Source organism: Pundamilia nyererei, unplaced genomic scaffold (assembly GCF_000239375.1).
Source record: "Pundamilia nyererei isolate P.nyererei 1_Seehausen unplaced genomic scaffold, PunNye1.0 scaffold00064, whole genome shotgun sequence".
Lineage (NCBI taxonomy): Eukaryota > Metazoa > Chordata > Actinopteri > Cichliformes > Cichlidae > Pundamilia > Pundamilia nyererei.
The window spans coordinates 1,324,113-1,348,096 of record NW_005187465.1 but is presented as its reverse complement, the minus strand read 5'-3'; the positions used below and the strand labels follow the sequence as shown (position 1 = coordinate 1,348,096).

General features: G+C 40.3%; 1 protein-coding gene across 3 annotated transcripts in view; it reads right to left on the bottom strand.

Moving 5' to 3' along the window:
* Positions 1–23,984, bottom strand: part of LOC102205632 (serine/threonine-protein kinase PAK 3) — a 51,330-nt gene that overhangs the window by 1,705 nt on the left and 25,641 nt on the right. For 2 of the 3 annotated variants that reach the window (XM_005735461.2, XM_005735460.1), the window contains exons 2-15: positions 12,837–13,030; positions 12,595–12,695; positions 9,894–10,047; positions 9,734–9,771; positions 6,809–6,871; positions 5,301–5,456; positions 5,045–5,219; positions 4,347–4,410; positions 3,285–3,333; positions 2,122–2,234; positions 1,238–1,355; positions 957–1,056; positions 578–774; positions 307–444 (exon numbers count right to left, since the gene is read on the bottom strand). In XM_005735461.2, the coding sequence (XP_005735518.1) occupies positions 307–444; positions 578–774; positions 957–1,056; positions 1,238–1,355; positions 2,122–2,234; positions 3,285–3,333; positions 4,347–4,410; positions 5,045–5,219; positions 5,301–5,456; positions 6,809–6,871; positions 9,734–9,771; positions 9,894–10,047; positions 12,595–12,695; positions 12,837–13,008 (1,638 nt within the window). In that variant the 5' untranslated portion in view covers positions 13,009–13,030. The remainder of the gene's footprint in view (positions 1–306; positions 445–577; positions 775–956; positions 1,057–1,237; positions 1,356–2,121; positions 2,235–3,284; positions 3,334–4,346; positions 4,411–5,044; positions 5,220–5,300; positions 5,457–6,808; positions 6,872–9,733; positions 9,772–9,893; positions 10,048–12,594; positions 12,696–12,836; positions 13,031–23,984) is intronic. The other variant, XM_005735462.1, reaches the window with a different exon arrangement.

Sequence of the window (23,984 nt, the reverse complement as noted above, 5' to 3'; positions counted from 1 at the left end):
CTGCGACCGGTTGGGGTGAGAGAAATTATTATTATCATTATCCAAGAATCATTATCCAGTTTCCAGGGTAACTAACAAAAGTTGATAACCTAGTACATGACCTGCCTATCCAAAAAGATAATTTTGTTAAAAGAACAAGATGATGAACGCCAAAATGCAACACTTTGAGCTCAATTTGGTTTTGTGCAGTAGTAAGAATTATGGCTCGTTTACACCACATCACTCACATAGTTGGATATATTCGTCAAAGTGCAGCAGATGGTAGCGTGTCTACATACTGTTTATTTCTCAAGTCTCTGTTTTTACCTGGAGCAACTCCTTGGCAGAACCTCTGCGGTCCACATCCATCTCCAGACAGCGGTTGAGGAAGTCTCTGAACACAGATGATAGTCTCTCTGGATTCTGCAGCTCTGGAGTCCCGTTGGTTGCGATCAGGTAGAGCGCCTGGAAAGATGATCGCGGTCAAACATGCAAGGACCGCAGAAAAAAGACATACGAATATTTTATCTCCACGTAAACTGTAAGAACCATAGACGGCTACTGAGCCTCCGTGTTGTGGCTGTGCTTTGGCTCTTACCCTGAGTGGATTCTCATTCAGATAAGGTGGTTCTCCCTCCACCATCTCTATCGCCATGATTCCCAGAGACCAGATGTCCACTTTGGGGCCGTAAGCTTTCCGAGTCACCACCTCTGGTGCCATCCAGTAGGGCGTTCCCACCATCGTGCTGCGCTTGTTTTGCTCGGGAGTGATCTGAGCGCAGAAGCCGAAGTCGGCTGCAGCAAGTGAGAGAGAGGGAGACAGAGAGACGCAAGGGTGTTTTAACATTGAGTCGTGCATTTCTATTCTTTTTATTTGATCCCAGCAGTCTTTCATTTAACACAACACAGTGTCTCTAAACCTGATCATACTCCTCACCAAAGCCAAAGTTTATTGAATAAAATGAATAAATGCTTACTCAGCTTCACAGATCCATCCATCCCTAAGAGGATGTTGTCACTTTTTATATCTCTATGGATAACTTGGTTGGAGTGTAGAAAGTCCAAAGCTTGCAGACACTGAAGAGAAAAAAAACCCATTACTAACTTCACCTATGAAAGAAAGTCTGTGTTCAGGAAAAATTTAGACGTAGACGGTCCTTTTCTCTAGGCTGGGTAAAATGCGTAAACTTGTCTACATGAGTCCACCTTAATATTAGGGTCATCTGGCAGTACTGCTGATCTAAACTTGGCTTCTTACCTCTCTGCAGACTGCTGCAATCTGGCCTTCGTCCATGCAGGTCTCAGTCACTACATCTGTCAGCGAGCCTCCAGCCAAATACTCCATCACCACCCAAAGCTCATCTCCTACCAGGTAACTAATAAAAGAGAAAGTGAGAAACACATATTTAATATTTCTTTGGCAAATCGAGTCTCAAGCCTTGCCCAGAAAATGAGATGACAGAGCAGTCTACGACAAGAAGCAAGAGCTGAAGCACGTTACCGCTAGCTGTGGACAAAGGGACATAAAGCAAAAGAAAAAAGGAGCCGAGTGGAACAGATGTTCGAAAGCTGCATGAGCTGAGTGCCCTTGCTGAATGCTTATACGGTTTTACAACACTAGGTGTCAGTAATGTCTTAAGATGAAATGAGACCACCATTAGAAGAAGAACAGCAAGAAAGAGGAGGAGATGAGGAAGAAAAGAAGGCTGAGAGGATTTTTCAATGTCATTAAGGTAACTATAATACACACTAGGCCAAAATCACTCTACAGTCAACTGCATCAACTTTGTTCTGATCACAGATCAGCTGCTACTGGCAAAGTTATATTTATACACTGGGTAAGTTTACTTGCAAACTTAAGTAATGACAGTAAATCCATAATAAATTGTAGTGTAATGTTTGGTTATTGGAACTAGCAACATATATGTAGTAAGCAGGTGACTGCATAGAACGTGAGGCTGGAATAAGAGGAAAATATCTCCACTACGACTCTTCAGCTCATCAAGCTTTAACTGTGTCCAATGAAGAAATTAACAACTATAATTAATTACCATAATTAACTCATTACACCTACGGTGTAGATTTAACACAGAAGCATAAATCTTTCTACTTATTTCTGTGACTCTACAGGTGAAATCAAACCTGTCAAGGTAGTTCACTATGTTGGAGTTTTTGTTTTCCCTCATCACCAAGATCTCATTGATGATCAACTCTTTCTTGGGCTGCTGCTGCAAGTTCATCTGCTTAATGGCCACCTGAGAAAACAGACAAGATATACTGGGTGTACAATAAGTTCCCCGATGGCTCGGTAAGGAAAAAGAAACAATATACAGAATGTTAATGTTGTTAAATAAACTCCTCAAAAAATGAAAGGAACATTTCAAAAACAAAACGTCTTGCTGGATAAGGATGCCGCATCGTTTGACGGAAATGGAAATTATCAACTTAAAGACGGCTGAAATCAAAGATCCTGAAAATCAAAGTGAAACACTGATGCGGCAGGCTAATCTATTCTGCTGAACTGTCACTGCAGAAACTCAAAATGCTACTCAACAGTTTGTGTGCCCCCCACGTGCATGTATGCATGCCTGACAACACTGGGGCATACTCCTAATGAGACGAAGGTGTCCCGGGAGATCTCCCAGATCTGGACCAAGGCATCACTGAGTCTGAGGTACAACCTGGCAGCATTGAATGGGCTGAAACATAACATCCCAGAGGTGTTCAATTGGATTTAGGTCAGGCAAACGTGGGATCATTCATCTAGGTATTGCCTGCATACTCTTGCTGGGTTTTGTCGTGCACCAGGAGGCAACCAGGACCCACTGCACCAGCATAGGGTCTGACAATATAGTCTGTTTCTGATTGTTTTGGTCAGAGACATTCACGCTAGCATCCTTCTGGAGGTCATTTTGTTGATCTGGCAGTGCTCATCCTGTTCCTCCTTGCTCAAAGGAGCAGATACCGGTCCAGCTGTTAGGTTGGGGACTATCTACGGCCCTGTCCAGCTCGCCTACATCCTGGAACTGCCTATGTCCAGGAATCTCCTCCATGCTCTTAAGACTGTTAATAGCACATACTGATGTGTCATCCTGGGGGATTACCTGTGCAACCTATGAAGGGTTCATGTATCACTTCATTCTAAATGCAACACTAGTGGGAAAAAAAAAACGTTAGAAAAGACGAGGAGGGAAAAATGTCAGTGGCCTCCACCTGTAAAACGATTCCTGTTTTGGGGGTTGATGCTGTACTCTGATTATAAAGAGTTCCTTTACATTTTTTGAGCAGTTTACAGTCTGTTATACCTCTTGGCCGGTTGCTATATCGATGGCAGTGTACACAGTCCCAGACGCTCTGCAAAACACAAGAACAAAATGACACCAGCACTGCAAATAGTGGTGACTTTTTACATTATTCAGAGACCTTCAGGATTAAAATATGAGGTGTGACAAAGAAGCCCCGAGGGCAGACTTATATAAATCAGGTTTTACTTGCATTACATCAGACTGATCTCATGTTCAGAGTCACTATCTCATGGACCTTTGCACTGTTGCATGAGCAGATGCTAACTGTAGTGTGTTAATATGACCAAATTTCCCTTTTCCTTTTCTTTTGATATGGAGAGAAGTCTCAAATTAAGTTGTATTCTAATGATTTTATGAAATTGTGAATTAACATAGAGGGGAAAAAGTCCACACTTCATGCCAGAGATGTTTTTTTTTCTTCTTATTAATGAGCTAGATTTCCTAATTTAAATCTTAGCAATGACAAGCACACACACTTGCTTCCAATAGCTGCTCAAAGGAATGGTATGCAGCCAATCTGTCCTTATTAGGAAGCATAACTTGCAATACAAGAAAAAACCTCCACTGTGAATTGAGGCTTTGTTTTTCCCCCTCTGTCTCTTGCTGTCAGCTACACCTGTACAACTCTGAATAATGAGGCACATTTTAAGTCAGCCTGACAAAGAATAAATATACAATCATCTACTGTTTAAATAAAAGCTTCCTGATCCAATATGGAAAAGGTGAGCGCGTCAGAGCCGATAACAGCAACACCACTTTTATCTGTGCATATGTACAGGGAGAGTGACAGAAAGCCACAGTGTTAAAAAGAACAAAAGACAAGGAGAGATAAAGGGAGAGACACAAAATGGCAGAGCTAATCTGGCTCTTGGCCTTTTCGGGATAGAGTTTTCATTTCCTCTCTACTTATTTTTCTTCCAGTAATTCAGCCAAGTTCCCCTCTGCCTCTGCCCCCCTGAAGTGGTCACTACAGCTCCCCATCTCCTGCAGAGGCTGGCTGTTCCTGAAATTGCTCTATTTCAGTAACTGTGACGGCTGGTTGATGATCATGGAAAGACTTACCCTTGTCCTATTTTCTCGAAGCGTGTGTACTTCTTTTTGGGATCCCCCACACTCACAATACTCCCTGAGACAGAGAGAAAGCAGATATATAATGATTGTCCTGTACTGTGTGTGTCAGTGCACGCTGTCAGGAGACGCTTCATCCAAACACACACAGGCACACAAAAAAGAAAAAAAAGGAAATGTTTTTATGCCCTTTCATTTCAGGCAGACCGTGCACAGAGAGCTTATGTACACTCACATCTAATACACAGAGCTTTCTGGGTATTTCAGCTAAAGTTGCATTGCAGAGATGAGAGAAATCCACTATTCCATGTTCTTTTGAATTATTCTACCAAATATAGAGGTTGTGTACTAGATGTAATATATGGAAAACAGCTACTAGAAACCAAACATTCAGCCTCTCTTTTTAAATCAGTACAGCGCACAGCTCAGGCCACACACACTGACACAAATCGACACAGATACACATCAGAGCATTAGCTAGTGCCGAACACAAATGGTCACATCCTCAGAGTTGTTATAATGAATATACAGATTTTAACCTCAAATGAGTTTATATTTTATATTTTTGTGCTTGGCAATGACATTGAATGCGACTGATTTTGGGCAAATAGATGAGGCTGTCTTTCCTAAATTTATCCACAGAAGTGTGGAGAGGGCAGAGCGTAAGAACATGGAGCTGTAACTGTACATACTGAGTCTCTCCAGAATCTCCTCGTCCGTCATTTTGGACTTTTTCTTCTGCCGGTCGGTATGGCGATACATTGTGTTGGGCGTGTTCTCCGGCTGGACCTGCGACTCCGGTGGAGTCAGCACCTCTTTCACGGGGGTGGGAGGCTTTGGTGGATCCATGACGGAGCGCGTGTAGATCTGCAAGAGAAGCAAGATATCAAAGGAGTTGCAGAGGTATCACAGCGCAACAATTGTGCAAAGCGCACGATGCCAACTAACAGATTTGGTGTGTTCCGGTCGAGGGGCAATGACCGGGGGCAGTTCGTCGTCGTCCTCCTCTTCCTCCTCCTCTTCTTCCTCCTCCTCTTCCTCCTCATCCTCTTCCTCTGACACAGGCGGAGCAATCGGGGGTTCTGTTGTTGATGTTTTGGCACCCTGGAGGGTAGAGTTAGAAGTCAGTGTGGATGTATGTAGATGTATGTGCCAGTGAATGAAAGTAAGAGAATGAAAAGAAAAAAGTGCAGATTCTTAAACGTATCCATTGTTTTTTCCTTTTACGGTTTTGCTTTGTTACTGCTATTTGTGAACAGTCTGTAGACCCCAAACCAGCCAACGTGCAGGATCTGATTCTTGGCCAGTTCAGGTTCAAAATGATTCTGTGCAACATACATACATAATCAGATTACTAAAGGCCAAAAGTACGCCGAGACTAATAAAGATAACATTCAAAACTGATTTTAAGTTAGCTTGCGATTAGCATGAAGCCAAAACAATTTTCAGTGTCACTCACATGAAAGCAGCAAAAACAAATCAGGATTAATTGTCAGAAAAAAAAAATGTTAATAGCAAAGGAAAGAATAAGTCAGGTGTGAGCTAAAGAGAGAAGAGTGAGGTGGCATCCAGTGCAGTTTATCAGAAGCATTTGGAGTTGTGGGGACTGGTAAGGTGTGCCATGAGAATGAATTTTTTAAGTAACAAACTGTTAAATATTTGACTGTAAGAGATAGCATACTGCAGCAGTGTGCAGCATGGTGGTGAGCTGCAGACATACCGTTGATGTGGGAGTTACCTTTTAACAAGTGTGATTAATAAGCCCCAGACATATTTATTATGTCTAATGCTCAGCCTTTTCCCCCTCTAATCCAAAACTCTACTTGCCTTGGATCATCTTCCTCTTATGGAATGGAAACACTTCATCTATTTCAAGTCTTGTCATGCATAAATGAAGCAGTGCAGCTTAGTTCTAGTGATTAAAGGGAAAGGGTCTGGCTGAGGGAAAAGTCTCAGTCCTTCGTTCAGACATACTGGGCCTCTGACCTGCTCCAAAGTGGGCTGGGCCAAGACTGCAGTACAGGAAAGGCTGTCTGTCTAATTGTAAGCAGTTAGCCAGCAAGGGAGCCATGCGGTAATGTCTACAATGGTGATGAAGTTACAGGCAAATTACTGGATTAAATTTTCAGGAGTATGAGCTCATACATGCAGTTTGACAGTCATCACAACCCTCTGTGGCATGCGCCACTGCTCTGCTACACGATCCAGTCAAAAAAGAATTAACAGATGCTCTTTGTGGTAGATGACAAATATATCTGGAACATCAAAAACAAAAAGATCCAATCAATCCCCCGTGAAATCTCAGTGCAGAGAGTGATGATGCTTTCATAATGAAATATTGTGTGCATTTTGCATTAGCCAGATGGCATAGTCAATAGTAGGAGGTCAAATAGTTGAATTTAGCTTCAAGGCCAATGCAGAGATAAGTCATGTGGATAGTAATATGGAGGAGTTACCTTGTCAAATAATGCGCTGCAGGTTCTAAGGCTGACAGGAGGCCCAGATGACAGCAGCCGGTTCTGAATGTGAAGGTTGAAAATGGGAGGATTTACTCAAAACAAACCCACACATGTGTAAGACTATGTGAACTTTAGGAGAGGGTGGAGGGGGCAGAGGTGGACGTCATGTCCGTGCATTATATCCCACAGCCAGCAAGAGGAAAGGACATGATAGAGATATACTACGTCACCTGAGGCCTGTCCATGGCACTGAAGTCCTGAACAATCTTTGTCTTTTTATTATTATTTTTTATGTTATATAACCATCATATTTGGACACTACAGTACGGACAATAACATTATCCTGAGCGGATGCATGTATGCGCCTAATGTCTGATTCTGTGATGAACCAACCTTTTCAACCAAAATGAGATCGCAGCTGAATGACACCCAGTCTAGTCAAGCACACGCACACACACAAGGCAGAGTGATGTGTCAAAAATATGTCCTTTCCACTATATTTACTTTGAAACCCGAGAGTACTGTGTTTAAGTAAACGACTAGTACTTTTCGCAGTCGTGTTGCACTAGCTGGCAGCCAGGAATGTCGATGGAGTTTGTAACTGTTGTAGATACTCGAGCATAATCACTACTCGCTGCTGATAAAAATCAAAGCCTCTGGGAAACTCTTCTCTCAATTAACCATCCACAGAATGCACGTTTTGTGTGAGCACAACCAAACTGCATGAAATATTATTCTTCTCATTTAAAAAAAAAAAAAAAAAAGACCCATGCACCAACCATGCTGGATTTCAAAGTACCAGACGTTACAGTAACAACATCAATACACAAGTGATGAAAACAGCCAGTGCAATGTGAGATATAACCCACGCTCCTGTTATGAATGTAGTAACACGAACAGCGGTTTAGCGACAGGTATTTGTTGACAAACTCGTAATAAAAGGAAGCTAAGGTGAAGTGGCCTTATACCATATGACTCAACGGTTGGCTAACTGGGAGAGATTCCTAAAAAGCTCCAATAAAGAAGGAAAACCCAAACATGAACCACTTAAAGCAACAATTAAGAGCCAAGAAAACTGAGGACAGGCAATGTCTCCTGAGAATGTGTCAAATTATTTTGACTGTTTCATTTCACTAATGTAATTTCTATTAACAATTAAAAAAAAGCACAAAGTAATCATTGCTGCCAAAATAATCTCTGGGGTGTATCTAATGTCTCATAAAGGAGGACTCTGGGGATAACGTTTGGCACTTTAAATTCCTCGTGAATTTCTGCCTGACCAAATCTTGGATTTGGATGCAGCACGATGTCTGTACTGCCAAAATATGCAGCTATATATGTAAGCTGAGCGAAAGTCAAGGTCAGGCAGACACCGCGGGCTCAAACTGAAGTTCAAAGAGCTCAAATGAAAATCTTAGATATAGACACTGAATAGGGTTTTTATTTTATTTTATTATTATTATGGGTAGCAACCTCTACGTGCTAAAATATGAAACCAACATAGCAAAAGCTGCAGTTTCTCTAATCACCACTTGAGGCTGCAAAGTAAATTGCTGCACACTTCCACATTAAAATGCTCAACATTACAGCAGAAATAATTATGTTTACAACCTGGTACAAAAAAAGAAGCTGGATTTTTGTTTACACCCAAAGTTAGGAGTGCAGCTGCTTTGACTGACAGTTAGATGGAGACAAAGGCTGTTGTAGCAATGTGCAGTTAGTCATTTTATTAGAGATTACTTCACAGTAATTAGAGGCATCTGTATCTGTGCAGTGCACCCACTTAAACATGGTCGCTCCTGGCTGTAGACAGAGCTGCTTACAGCAAACAAAACATTAGTTTTCACATATTTTTCTGCATAAAGTGATGTTGAAATAATATGAGGTACTGTAGCTGATGAGGACTTTCTTCAATAGAGGAGTTTTTGGCAATGTTCCTGTAATTCTGTTTCCTTAAGACTTAAAATTGGCACTATGACCGATAGCTGAGTCACCTCTGCATGCTGTTGAGCACTGTGACGGTCCAAGATTGAGATGCTTTAGAATAGCCTTACTGTGCTCACTCACACAATCTTTTAGATGGACTGCCACACCCATTTGCCCTTCACAGGCATACAGCTGTATCAAGCAATAGCTTTGCATGAAGAGATCCCAGCGTAGTTTGCCCGGGGCAGCAAATCCTACTAAACAGACTCGGATTCCACTTCTTCACCCAGCGTGCAGAAAGCATAGATTACTCTGGTCAAAGTCAGGAATGAGGTCAGCACAGCGGGAGTCCTTCTAGATGCAGTTGAAGCTCCGTCTATTTCAAAATCTGGTTAAGTTGATTGGCAAAATAAACAAAGCTCAGTGGTGGCTCTCGCAGCAGCCATCGTTTCTATGCGGGAGCTGCAAGAGTGTTTGTCATGTATGCAAAAATCAGGGAATTATGCCACATAGTGAGGGCAGTAAGCCTCCAGAGGGGAACACGCACACTCTGTCCATTAGAGCGAGAAGGCTGTGTGAAGAGAACGTGCCTTAAAGTAACACGGTCTATTCTAGAAAATCCCAGAAAGAGACAGCGAGGGTGAAGTGATGAAGATTTACTGGGGTGTAGGTGGAGAGGCACATTAATACTCTGAGCATCAGGACAAAGAAATAAACCACCTAATATTGCAACTTACCTGTTAAATTATTACACTGTTCGATAAGTTATAAGAATTTATTTGCCTGCATCCATTAATCAGACATTTTTGAAAGCAATAAAATGTTGCAGAGATCGTGGCTCTGGCTATGGGTCAGAGATTTGATATACCATCGTAATAAGTCCAGGGATATGAAGAGAGCAACTGGCATAAACTCTGTTAGATTATGATTTCTAAATAAATTATTTAGTCATAGAAAACCACAAACAGTGACCAAAGAAGGTTTACAAGAACTCACCAGAGTGTTTGCTGCTATGTACCCATGTGCTGACTTGTCTGAAATGAAAAGAAGACATTTTTTTGAAACAACATACTGAAAATCTTTTGTATTAGATGCAGATCTTTTAGCCTTTTATATTGCTAACTGACATTTTCCATGAGTATTTAGGTGAGATTACCTCCTGAAGTGAAGCTCATGTACTTCTGGTTGTTGACGGTCTCTTTGGAGTCATAAAACTTCAAGACGTCCAACACGGCCTGCGGGTTCTTCTTCTGCTCCAGCTTGGTGATGTTCGAGGTCTGTAAGAGCCGTGCCCACTGCTCTGGGATGCCCTTTACAAAGAGACAGAGGCCACAGGTTAAAGCATCTCGAGACAAAAGGATCAATCTGTGTCTGAGAGAAACACAAAATGTTTATGTAGGCTTTTCTCACATTTTTTTAAGTCATGGTATATTTGATCACTAAAGCTCAGTGATCAACAATTTGAAACACATATCGATTAAATAAAAAGATCCTTAATAGTCCATGTAAATAAATATTCTTTATATTGCCAGTCAACAACAAAAATTGATCAGCTTTTTATAAGAAATGAATTTTAAAAGAAAGCCGCTAGCTTTATCCTTGTATTTAATTGGTTAGTATAAAAGCATTATTGCTTTCTTTACTCGGAGCATAAAATAATCTTTTGAGACAATTTCTTCTTTTTTATCTTTAATGGGAAGTGAATATCCGTCAACAATGGCTTTCTTTCATGCCAGCTTTGTAAACTCATGCACATTTTTACTATTAAAAGCAAATCAGCTGCTGGGGGGGAAAAGGCTGGCAATGGAGGTTAAAAAAAAGAAATCATACTTGGAGGGAGATCAAGGGAAGCGATGTACTTTATTCTCCCTGAAAACCCTGAAACAAGTAAAAGTGGCTGCTTCAAAACTCTTAAAAGAGCTCTGTGTGTCACAGGCACATAGCTTTTAAATGAACAAGGAACTATTTGTTACTGGTCCTGTGCTGCACATTTGGTAGTCAAATAGTCCCGAATATGTAATCCTTAGTGTAAGGACGTTTTTATAGGGTTGTGATGATAAGACGCAAACTTCCTACAATTATTTTTTAGTATAGGACAGACTAGACTAGACTTTGCATTAGTAGTTTATTCCCAGCACTGTCAAACTAGTCTAGGTTCAATATATGTATCTCTGTTATTATGAGTGAGTGGGTGTACGAATATGTTAATATGTTGTTTTTATCGTTTACTGCATCTTTTTAATACTTATCCCATTAACGAGAATCTCACCAAGGATGCTAACCAAATGCAAAGAGTGCAATAAAAACAACACAGGAGTCCGCATGGTCCTGTGAAAAAATAAGTACACCCTTACTGCTTCCAAAAGAACTGTTATGCAGCCAGGTGCTGCTAATAAAGTGCACTTGATGAGCTGGTTATCAGCCAGTGTGAGCACATCTATAAAAAAACACAACTTTTAGCAGTTTGCTGGTCTGGAGCATTCAAATGTGTGTTAACACAGCCCCACAATTTGGCAAATTCATCCCAAGTTCAGACCATACAAAAAATTAAGAGCTAGATCTTAGACTCTACAGGCCTCAGCATGTTAAATGTTAAAGTTCATGACAGTACAATCAGAAAAAGACTGAACAAGTATGGCTTGTTTGGAAAGGTTGCCAGGAGAAATCCTTTTCTCTTTAAAAAGAACACGGCGGGATAGTTTAGGCTTACAAAGTACAAGACTTTGGGAACAATGTCCTTTGGACAAGGGAGACCAAAGTGGAGATGCCTGGCCATAATGCACAGCACCATATTTGCAGTGTAGACGTGATGATTTGGGCTTGTTTTGTAGTCATTAAATCGACTAAAAACTTCTCTGGTATAGCAAAAAATATTCTAGAGTCAAATGTGAGGCTGTCTGACAGAAACTAGGTCATGGCACAGGACAATGATCCCAAGCACAGCAATGAATCTACAAGAGAATGGCTGAAAAATCAAAAAATAAAAAAGGTGTCGCAGTGGCCAAGTCAAAGTCTAGACTTCAACCTGAATAAAATGCTTTTGCAGAACCTTAATAGAGCTGCATTTAATTAAATGCTCGCAAACTTCAGTAAAATGAAGGAACATAAAGGAGAGTGGGCCAAAATTCCCCCACAATGATGTGAGAGACATTCAATTACCTCACATTATTGCTATTACAGGTGGTTCCCCGAGTTATTGAATAATGTGGTGAACTTAGTTTTACCCAAGACTGTAGTTTTTACTGTTCAAAATTCCCCACAGAGTAGTAAATTGTATTCATACATCTGTAAAGCTTTAAATAATTAGAATAATTACCTTTGCATTTAAAAATCTGTGCTGGAACTGCTCTACTGAATCACAAACTAGGTAATGACAAAGACAGTGTATTGTATTTCTTGCTAGTACATTAAGTCTGCATAGATTACCTAACTGCTAATAAAAGAATGAAAAGAAGCGACGCATAAAACGAAGGAAAAAAAACAATTAAACTGAGAACAAAGAGCATTAAACAGTGAATATAGAGGGCGGGTAAAACTATGTTTCACGGTATTGTATATCTAGACTTGTGTAACAGCATCAAACTGAGACTGGACCTAAAATGTAATTTACCAGGAAACACTGAAGGAATCAAGTGCAGGTTTCACTTGATAGGTTCGAGTGATTGTCATTCGGGTCACTTGTATTACCAAACCTATGTGGAGGAAATTTAATTACCGTACTAGCTGACTCTATCACTTTAGGGAAATGTGAATTTTGAAATGTGTGCCTGTAAGTTTGCTTTCAAATGAGAGGCGAATTTTAGAAGCACATCTGTCCTCATTTATATGCCTGATCATCGGGTGAAAGCGATACTCACTGTGAATTCTCCTGTTACAGCATCAAAGCCAACATGAATGGTGTGTTCGAAGTCTGAGGGTAGGGATATCTCAGGACGTTCCTTCTCTTTCTTCTTGTTTGCTAAAGGAGATTGACAAAAATCTGCTTACAAGCTCATTTTTAACATCTATTTTTTTTTTTCTTTACACACAGGAAACAAGTAAACCATGTGATCCAATGTGCTGCTGAGCCTGAAGGCGACATGTTGAGAAGGATACTCACTCTTGTCTCCCCCGGGGAAGATGGAGCGCAGGCGGACCTTCTTGTTTTTCTCTTCAGGAGCCATTGGAAGCGGTTTGGATGCGTGATTCACTGATGAAGAGTCTCGGGAACTACTGTTCATTCTCAAGGGGGGGGCTGGTGGTTTCTCTTCAATATCAACACTATCAGACATCTTTAGTAGCACTCACAATGCCCTGGGAAAGAGAGAAGGAGAGAGGTGTAGGAGCTCAGTGTGAAAAAGTCTATGTATAGATCAGTAAGAACTCAAACAGCAGCAGGTGATGAAAGCTACAAAAACCCTCTGCACTGATCTTAGCTTTGAATTTCACTTGCACTTAGCCCTATGCATAATACACAACAATGTTAAGTTTGCTAAACTGAGGAATACCATTTTTTATACACAAAAGCATTATTTCCATTTGTAGTACATATTAGGTGTTCTGGTTCACCAAGACCTGCTGTGTAAAAGGGAGCAGGCATCAGTAACACCAATGAGTAATGACAATGAGTAAGTCAAATACAACATGAAAAGAAGGAGCTGGTGGGTTGCAAAGCGCTTTGCTGATGCACAGCACCCGTGGACAGGCTAAAATTGTAGGTCGTGTAGGCCATCGGCTCACACCCCATCTAATATGGACTGGCAGTGAGATCAGCTGATCTGCCAGGATTGTGGCTGCGCATGACTTCATGAAGAAGCTATGCCTGATTGATCTTTATTAAGGTCAGGACCAAGCCATGGAGTTTAAGGGGCAGTTTTACAGTAGAAAAGCCACAGTAAAAAAAAAAATCCACAGTGGTATTTTATATTAATATGTTCATGCAAATGGTGTGCACTTACATTTTTCTACCTCAGTGGTACTTAAATAGTGTTATAGTAACAGCTAAGCTGCCATGCAAGAAGTCCAACAGCCATCAGGAGTTTCAGTGTCTTGGTAAGCAAAACTTCGGTATGTGGAGTGATTGCGGGACCAAACCATCAACCCTTCAAGTGATGGATAAGGTAATAATTATTAAAACTAATTGATTAATTTCTTGAGGGTTTAAGGAGTCACAATGTTTCTTGATATTTAAAAGTTCTATTTCTATATATTACAGCTATTTCTTATATTTTGTAGCTTTGTAATATATTGTATTATTTCATTTAGTTCAGTCTGTTACTGTCCTTATTGTCTTGGAGCAACTGTAACCATATAATTTCCTTAAGGATTCTGATTATGTTTCTGATTTTCTCCCTTGTAAAAGAGATTTGATTTCAGGAGTACTTCCTGGTTAAATATAAGTAACAGTACTAGTACACTTAATTCTTCCTATGTGGACACGGCTGATATTTTGCACGGCAGATTTAAATCTAATTTAGATTTAAAGGTTGACTCAACAACCAAGAACTGATTCTCAGAGAATCTGGCAAGAGTAAATATTTCCATCACTCATGCTCTAATCTTCCATCTACCCATTGCATCTACACATCTTAGACTCCTTGAGTGCCGCACCCTGAGGCCAAGCCCATCATGTGATGTGCAGCACAGGCATCCCAGAAAGCGGGCCATCCACGTGGGCCGCCCCCTTGCTTGAGACCTACATAAGCGAACAAAGACACGCTCTCAAGCTTTTACACAGCGAGCCTTGCCTTTGACGAATCACACACGTGCCTTCGTGGTGGCCTTTACAATTGTACTTAACCATCTCCTCCTCCACTAGGCACAGTTTGATAGATCACGCTGCACTCTTCCCTAACGTCCCAAAAGAACTGGTTTGGAATAAAAGAACTTGATTAGTGGAACGATGCGACATGATAAGAAGCCACCGTTTCATCAGATTTTGACAGTTACCAGCGTTATTACACAATACCTCTGGCTATCTCCATCTGCTGCCTCAAATTCTTGTCTTGTTGTGAAAGGGATTTGTCAGTAATGTGTCATTTCATCATAAACCTGTTTGGGCAGGACACCAGAACCACAAATCAAGGCTTCTCAAAACATGCTCATTGTTTGTTTATTTAACTGTGCAGTAACTACCTCAGAAACATGTCAGATTAAGAACAAAAAAACCCCACAAAAACAACATCATCATTAACTGTTTCCCTGTTAACTGCTGATTGAATGTAAACATCCAACGGATTCAGTAAACAGATTTCATTATTCCATTTAAACATTAAACATGTTCTTCCTTTGCATAACATTACCAATATGCTTTAATGTGTAAGGAATTGAGTTTATGACTCGTAAGAAACAAACTACAAAATATGTGAAAGTTTATATTACATTAAATAAAAGCTTGGAGATCAAACATGGATCTGAGATAAAAGCTGCCAACATAATCTTTATGTCTAATTAATTAGACAGCATTTGGTATTCTCCTCTGCTAGTGACGTGATAGCTCGCACTGTGATCTTTTCAATTAGATTAACTATTCAACAACGACTGCCGGAAATTATTTGGCGAATATCAGCCCATGCACACTGCTGGCATTCAATAGCAGCCCAGCTCACTGTAGATGAATGTAGAGTTGAAATGTAAAACATGAACATGAACAAGAACTGAAAACAAGAAGCGTTCCACCACTGGAAGATAGGGATAAAAATAATATTGCAGCATCTTCCTTTAACAGAGGTTACATCAGTTGAATCCTTGAGAAACCTTTAAATCACCCTTTCCCAAGAATGATCTGTTAAAAAAAAAAAAAAAAAAAGTGACTCACTCCTGACAGCACGGTTAACTGAAATTAGATTTTGATCTGGCTTAGCTAGAAGGCACCGACTATCTTTGAATAACCAGTCAGCTCCAGAGACATACTATGATTTTAAAACGCCACTATGTCGTTGCTATTATTTTAATACCGCATTTCAAAGATCTTATGAGATATATTGCTGGTGGGGGAGCACTATGCTGGCGCTTTCCATGCGAGACTCCAGACGACAACAAAAAACAGGTTTGCTTAGGTTGGAGTTTGGGCGTGTCACTGACAACAAAACCCAACAAAACTCTGCTATTTACAGAGGAAATTCACAATGTGGACACATTAAAGAAACAGGGCGTGTATACAGCACGGCTGTCCAGGCAATAAGGAAGACAAGGTTTGGTAACCTTTGTATGCAATCTGACACAATCAGCCAAATTTAGCTGAAGGATCACAGGGATTATTAAGCTTTATGGCTTAATACTGTGGCACCAGGCTTACAGCGAGTGTGGAAATACTGTTGAACTTGATATCTAAACTTTTATTTAAGCATTTGATTTTTTCCCCCCTCATATCCTTTTCTTTGCTTCTCAATCACAGTTACTGATTGTTTCTAAATGATCCATAACCAGACCGGCTGACTGTCTGTCATCTATCCTATTAAGAGAGTTCACGGGGTATAATTTTTTATTATCGGTGAAAAAGTGCAGCACTATAAGTGATTTAGTGTCACAAAGTGGCATCCAAGCTGTCTGTCTACCTTGTCTATTGATCATTGCAAAAACACAAACATCCCTGTCCTGTTAAGACTCACACAGCTGCGACTAAAGCCTCTGTTAATCCGTTAACATCATTTTTTTTGCTATCAGTTTTGCTTCAATAGAAGTTACACTGCTTTTACTGTCACGCACAGAAGTGGATTCAGTAATGTGCGCATTAAACAAGCGAGACCTGCCAACAGCGATGGGGCTCTAATCTGTCGAGTCAATATCTGGTCTGAAAACATGGAGGGAAGAATCGGTGGTTACAACATCAAACAACGACAGGAGAGTTTGAACTTTTCAAACATAAAACTAATGAGTTCTTGAGGTTTAGTCGGGTTAGTTGGTCCCCCTTTTCAGACGTGGATTTGTAAAACTGTTGGCTTCTAATAGCCATTCTGTTATTAAACAGAGGAGTAAGGAGCCATGACACATGCGTGATGCATTGGGCTCACAATACATACAGTTACATGGACTTCTACCCAACAACCCATCCATCCGCTTATGCAATTCACAGTGGCAGGCTGCGGATGGAGCCTATCCCAGCTGTCAGAGGGCGAGAGGTTGGCTACACCCTACACAGTCCCCATCAGTGATATAAAAAAGTGTTGGTGAAACTATTTTAATAGTTACTTTGATCATCAGCATGGATGACACACAGTCACAGGAATGCATATTTATAGAAACAGCTGGAAGCAATACACTGACTTATTCCTTTTAATGTTTTGTCCAATTTCAGACTGCAGTCACTACTTATGTCTCATTAGCCTGACCCGTCACATACCTGCTGTAATGTAAAGGTTTAGTTTAAAAAAAAATGTCACTGTAATAGATGTGAAGCTTTAGAGCGAGTGGGAGAAAGCAACATATATATGGATGGAGTTAGGTGGCTTTGGAGAGGTCGGTGTGTCTCTGACGACTAAAACGCACATGAACGGGGTCGTCTGCACTCTGATGATGACAATTTATGGAACAGCTGATGAATCTGTTCAGACTTTTTCTAGCACACAATAATAAACCAATTTAAAGGAACTTCTGCGAGCAGTTTGGGCAGAGTGATGTCACAAAAGTAAAAGTGGGTTTACTGTGGCAAATTTTCAGAGGTGCACGGTCACACCACTTATATAAAAACATTGAAGTGCTCATAAATATGATAATGTTAGGAAAGAACTGTCCTCAGAAAGCAACGTGGCTGAATGATGGCTAAAAAAAAATCCCCAAAACCCTCTTCGGGATGCTTCTGTTTATTTTAATGACAGGCAGTCGTGAGTGAGCACAACAAACAAAAACAGCAGCAGCAGCATCACAGTTAGATATTACAAATCTAAATGTGGTCTCTAATGCTGTATGGCTGTTTAGCTTATCACCTTCCTGCCGGCAGTTCTGCTGAACAGCTAAAGATGGCAGATTCATGAAGGCCCAGACATTACCGATTCTTCGCTCACATAAAACACTGACCTATTTACTGTGCAGACTGACAGGCAGGCAAGCAGTCAGTAAGTACACTGTCCCTGAAACAAGCAGCTACTATTTCTGAAACACACACAGCCCAGTCTCTTATACATCAAGTGTACAAATGACTTTTACCGATACTGAATTTACTGGTACGAGGTTGAACTACACCAGCAACGGGGAAAAAAGGATTGTAAGACAGATTTCCATCGTTTCACTTTTAATTGAGTCAAAATGCAGAAGAGGAGAAGTGCAGCTGTAACAATGATCCATGACATGTTAATTTGACAGAAGTTACACCCCCAGCGTCATCCTTTTTGACTTGCTTTAGAAAAATGTGACATTTTGACAGCGATATACAAATGTGCAAGCCTCCTAAAAAGAAATAAGATAAAACACTAAACCCGCACAGACATTACTGGAGATGTTTTCACATTTCTCTTCTATAAAATATTGATATATCCATGAAGAGTAGGCATTTTCCTTGCTCTTTCAAACATTAATGCTGAATTTGAATGGCTAACCACAGGAAGAGGCTCTAATCTTGAGCCCATGGCAGCCCAGTAATGGCCCCACAGTGGGGGGAGGGCTCCATAAGCTCAGCTCTCCATGCCCCTGATTAGGACACGCTCTCTGGTTGACTTGGCTTCGGCTGTCCTTCTATGAAGGATGCTGATTACTTGGGATGGGATAGACAGCTTGAGGACGGTCAAAAGATAAGGAGGAAGGAGGGATACTTCGAAGCTGCACATCATCATTGTTATTTGCTCCATTTGTACAGAACTTTTACTCTGCATTTTATAAACACAGGGTCAGATAAATTTCACTTTACAGACGCACACAGTGTCACACAATAACAGCTGTCAACATGTAACTACACAAATGCCCGTCTCCCCCGTGGCTGGACCCTCAAGATCAGAAGAAAACCCGCAGTCACGTAGCCCGCTTCCATATGTCATCCCCTTGCATTTCAACTGGGGGGCAGGGGAATGGCTGTTTTCATTTATCAATACAAGGCTGTGACTATGCTTTGAAACTTGGTGTACAATATTTCAGTAAATAGGTAAGTCAGAAAATCCTTATTTCTTCAGGCACTGACACTGACAGTTAAAAACCTATTTTTGGCAGTTCTTGGATTGTCATCCACATTAACACTTTCTGACAGTTTGTTGCAGACAGATGAGAAGCTTGGTGCCACTCCTATGTCTGAACAGGGACATGTGATAATGCAGTCAGCAGATTGTTTATCTCAACATAAGCACAGGAAGCAAAGGCACACAGCTACAGTCATGGTAAAAACACAGTACGGCATCTGTCAGTTCGAAGGTTTTACATATCAGGACCTAACAAATGATCCCATCCTAACCAGGTCTTAAAATAAGGTAAACGCAACTTGAAATTATGTGTGTAAGTACACTCTTCTAAAGCTTGCTTGTAGAACCAGTCTTTGAAAAAAAGGGAGTTTGTTCATTAAGGTTTACAGGCACGTGCTTATACATAGCTCTATTAAGGGAGCATTTCAATCTGGTTGAGGTTTAGATTTTGACCGGTCCACTTTGATTCTTTTCTTTTTCAGCCATCATTTTGTACAGTTGCTAGTGTTTGAGGGATCGCTGGCCTATGTTATGACTCAACTCGAGCTAAGTTTTAGCTGTAAGGCTCTAGAATACTTTGGTAAAAAGTGTTCATGGACTCAGTGACTGCAAGGTACCGGGTTGATCTGATATCCTCGCGTTGGTGTTGTTCCCAGATCATCATACTAAATGTTGTTCCAGGATCAACATTGCAAGTGACCAATCAGAATGTTGTGACGTCATACTTTTGCGACTTCGGGAAAAACCGGCGTAAAACAAAAAACTGTACTAAAGCTGCGTGAAACTGCCTCTGTCCGCCGATCAACGGACCCTGACCCTAACCCTTTAATAAACAGTAAGCAGAATTGATATTGTCCTTGCAACATTGGAATTTCATAAATGCACGAATGGCTTGGCGCGCAAAAGAATAACGTCACAACAATTTGATTGGTCACTTGCAATGTTGAACCTGGAACAACATTTTCATGATGGTCTGGGAACAACACCAACACGAGGATATCAGATCATCCAAGGTACCGTGTGGCTACAAAACAAGCTCAAATCCTCACTGCTTCACCACCGTGCTTGAGAGCTGGCACGAGATGTTTGGATATAGCACAGTATCATGTTTGGTGAAGTCAAACAGAGAATATAAGTGGTGACATCTGCAGTTTGATCTCTTCTGTCCAAAGGTCAAGGGTCCAGACATGCTCTGGCTTGTTCAGGTGTAATATTGCAAACCATGCTGTTATATTGTTTTTAGAGATTAGAGGCTTTCTCTTGGGAGCCAAGCAAATAAGCCAATAGTTCTTCAGTGTTCTTCTAACTGTAATGTTGTTAACTTGAGTATTCAACATGCTAACTGAGGCCTGTAGAGTCTCACCTAGAGGTTTGTTGGCGTTCATTTGAGAATTATACACCTTTGGATGAATTCTCTGGGGAAAATCGTCAATTATCTTTCTCAGTGTAGAATGATGGAATTTAAATTATTTGTAAATGGGCATGTAACCCTTCTGAGATTGATGTGCAGCAACAGTTGTGTCTTTAAGATGGCTGCTGCTGTCTTTTGTCCTTGGCATCCTGTTACCACACACCTGAAGTGCCAACACTTGTTAAAAATCAGTTAAGTCCATTTGACTTACAGCAACTGACCATATTTCTCTGTGGAAGCAGTAAAGGTGTACTTATATTCTTTTTTGTTCCATTTATTGCTTTTTTTGCACACACTGTTTCAGCATTTTGGCTTTTTACTGAATTTAGAATGACATGGTTGTATTAAAATGGATATATGATGTGTGATATGTAAAACCTTGGAATTGATAGTGGGTGCACTCTCTTAAAAGTAACAAAATGATTGGCTAAGAGATGCTTTTTTGTGCACACACGCACCTCTAAAGCTCGCAAATGTTGAAACTACAGCTCTTACTTTCTATTGTTCTGCATTAGTAAAGTGAATTTTACAATTTAATCTAATACTGTTCAACATTTAAAAGAAAAAGTAAAAGCATCAAAAGCACATCTAAAACTCATGACAGCGACTTGATTCCCGAGTCACAAAAGAAATTCTGACATTTCAACTTTTGTCAAACGAAGCTTCACTTCTTTGGTTTAAAGCTTCTACTGCAACACTCTGTAACTCTGCTTTGCATACAGCTCCAACGTCTGGTTCATGAAAGGGACAAGTCACAGCTGCCTCACACACTTTTATTGTAACAGGTGGCAGGTGAGACAGAGGTGTGCAAATTTATTCCTCGTTTCATGTTTCAGTGGGGGAAGTTTGGCTGTATGTAGAAAGATGTTGTCACACTTCTAATAGTCATGCCAATACAGTTAATATAAGTTCCATAATATAATAACCATACCTGATCAAGAGCCTGATGACAGGTTTACAACATATTCAAAAGTATGCCTCCCTGCACAAAGAGTGAGACTTCTTTCTTTTGTTTATTTTTCCAGGGTAAAAAGAATCACATGTTTCACTGGAACAAACAAAAAAACCCATCTATTTTTAGGGGATACATGCGCCTTGGGGGAAAGCTATGAACATCTTTTAATCGTGTGAGTAAAAAGGCTTATACCCGCTCATAATATGCCAACTAGAGCATGATTACACAATATCAAAGGAAAAAGTAAATGAATGAAACAGCTTTCAAATACACTTTGAAATAGCACTTCAAATGTCCATTAACACAGAGATCTGAGGTCTGAAACACAGCTGATGCACATACAGTATATTTTTCTATCCAAGTAGCTTTTCTAAGACAGAACGTGGCGTTTTACTTCAATCCAGTGTTTGTAATAGAGCTCTCTGTTCCCTTCTTCTTCTTCTTTTTTTAAAATGCACAGCACAGTTTGGAAATATCTCTGATCACTGACCTATTATTAGACACGAGCCAGAGTATGATCTTGTTTCATCTGATCATAGTCTACAAAACCACATGTATAGGAAAGAAATTATAAATATTAAACAAATTAAATGAAAATATTATACCCGGTCATTTATCAATTGTGGGAAATGCTACTTATATACATATGTATGTACAGAAAAAGAATAGCTCTTTAGTATGTCGAGTACTGTATGTCCTATTGTGCAGTTAAACTAAATGCAGCCTTGCACTTTGGCTTCCAGGAACTGTATCCTGTTCTAATGCTCAGGCGCATTCAAATTTGGGATGTTTGGGGTTTTCCTGACATGAACTCTTCCCTTCAGGTTCCTCTCACAATATATCTATTGGTATAAGAACAAGAATTTCACGTATTCCTCTTTAGGAACAATCCAAACCACGTTGACCTAGATGCAGTAAAATCAGACCCAACCCATGTCACTAACACCACCAAGGTTGAGGTTCTTTTGCAGGAAATGCAACGTTTTCCTTTCGTTCCCATTTGTCGACAAAGGCTTTCCAATATGTTTCTGGCTTTCTCATGTGATCTTTAACAGACAGAAGATGAAAACCACTGTTCCTTTAGTGAAGTTCTGGGTTTTCTCCTTGCAACCCTGTCAGATATACCATTTAATCCAGTCTTCTCATCATAGTGGACTCAAATATGACCATTAGCTAACTTGAGAGAGGCTTTTAGTTGCTTAAAGATTACCCACGGTTCCTTAAATTAAACCACTCCTGTGGAGGGTAACAGTGGTCTTGAGTTTGAAAGCAATTTTTATTTTTATTTTAGTGAGTTCAAATGTTTTTTTCCACATCAAATTTTAGCTTTCAGTTAACTATAATAACCTTGCTCCAAATGTTTTTTCTCTCCCCGAAGGGAGGGAGCATGCAATATGTTTGTCTCTCTGTCTGTTTGTTAGCAGTTTAGCATCCACAGTTTTCAAGATATCAAGTTCAAATTTTGTGTGACGGCAGATATTAATAACAGCTTGAGCTGATTAATTTTGGTGAAAATCTGATCAATGTCAAGGTCACACCAAATGTGACTGGTCTTGTTTTATTAAGTAACCCTGTTCAGACTGATGAAAATCAATAAATCTCACTTGTTGATGCCATGATTTATTCCTTTGATTGTTTTGAAGATCAGACTTAGATACATGTTTGTTTTAATTTAAAAACAGGCAGCACCCTAACACCTGATTCTACTTTTACCATCAAACTAACGGTCAACAGTCGACGTTTACTTGCTTTGTTTCTACTCGCATTTCATTTGTTTATGTGGCGTGACTGAGACACGGCAGGACCACAGATTCGGTGTTAGAGCCATTCTATTTATTCTAGCTGCAGCTCTCGGCTGTCAGCTGCAAATCACACCACAAAAAACTAACACACAACAACACAATTATGTAGGTCGGTGGGCGTAATTGGGGATGCCGTGCAGGTGCATGGGCCCTCCCTGCACGGCACCGCAGACCACGCCCCACCACAGTTTAGTTGGGTTGTTTTGCTACTTTTCCGATATATGAAAGTTATGTTCACGGTTTGTGTCACATTTAGGCAGAAATGTAAAAATTTCCAAAGGATTCCCAACTTTGAACTGAAACTGTATCTAATCATTGTAAATTAAATCACTATTAATTAAATTAATGTAAATTGGACAGTATGCGTATCATACATATCTGACTTTTTGCAAATGACAAGAATAAATTAAGCGTTCCAGTAGCTAAACCATTTAGATAAAAACTAAGAAGATAAAATCACTCAGTTTTGAGGTGCTTATATTTGTACACTGAAGAAATATTGCACAATATTCTCACCTATGCTGCTAAATTAGATTACTGCAATGAACCCTTTTGCTTGGCTGTTAAGTTTTACATTGATCTTGTCCCATTCCAATTAGCACAACACTGATTAGATTGCAAAGGCACGATGATATAACCTGCCTTATTTTCTCTTCAGTAGCCAATTTATTCCCTCGCATTCAAAGGATTCAGTGGTATTACCAAATATTATCCCTTTGGTTCACTTACTTTCAATTAAACAACACTCTCCTGACAGATTTGGGTACACCGATCCTCATATTTAAAACAAAGCAGAAACTGCAGGCTCATTTTACCCCCACAGTCTACACTCCAGCATGACTCTCATTTTACTGAGCACCATCCTTTCCCAAATTCCCCTGCTGGGGAGGCTTGAGAGCTCACTCTGTCATTTAATATTTAGTTCTGGCGAACCTGCTCGAGTGCTGTTCCCTCAAGTGTGTGTATGCACACACACACACACACACACACACACACA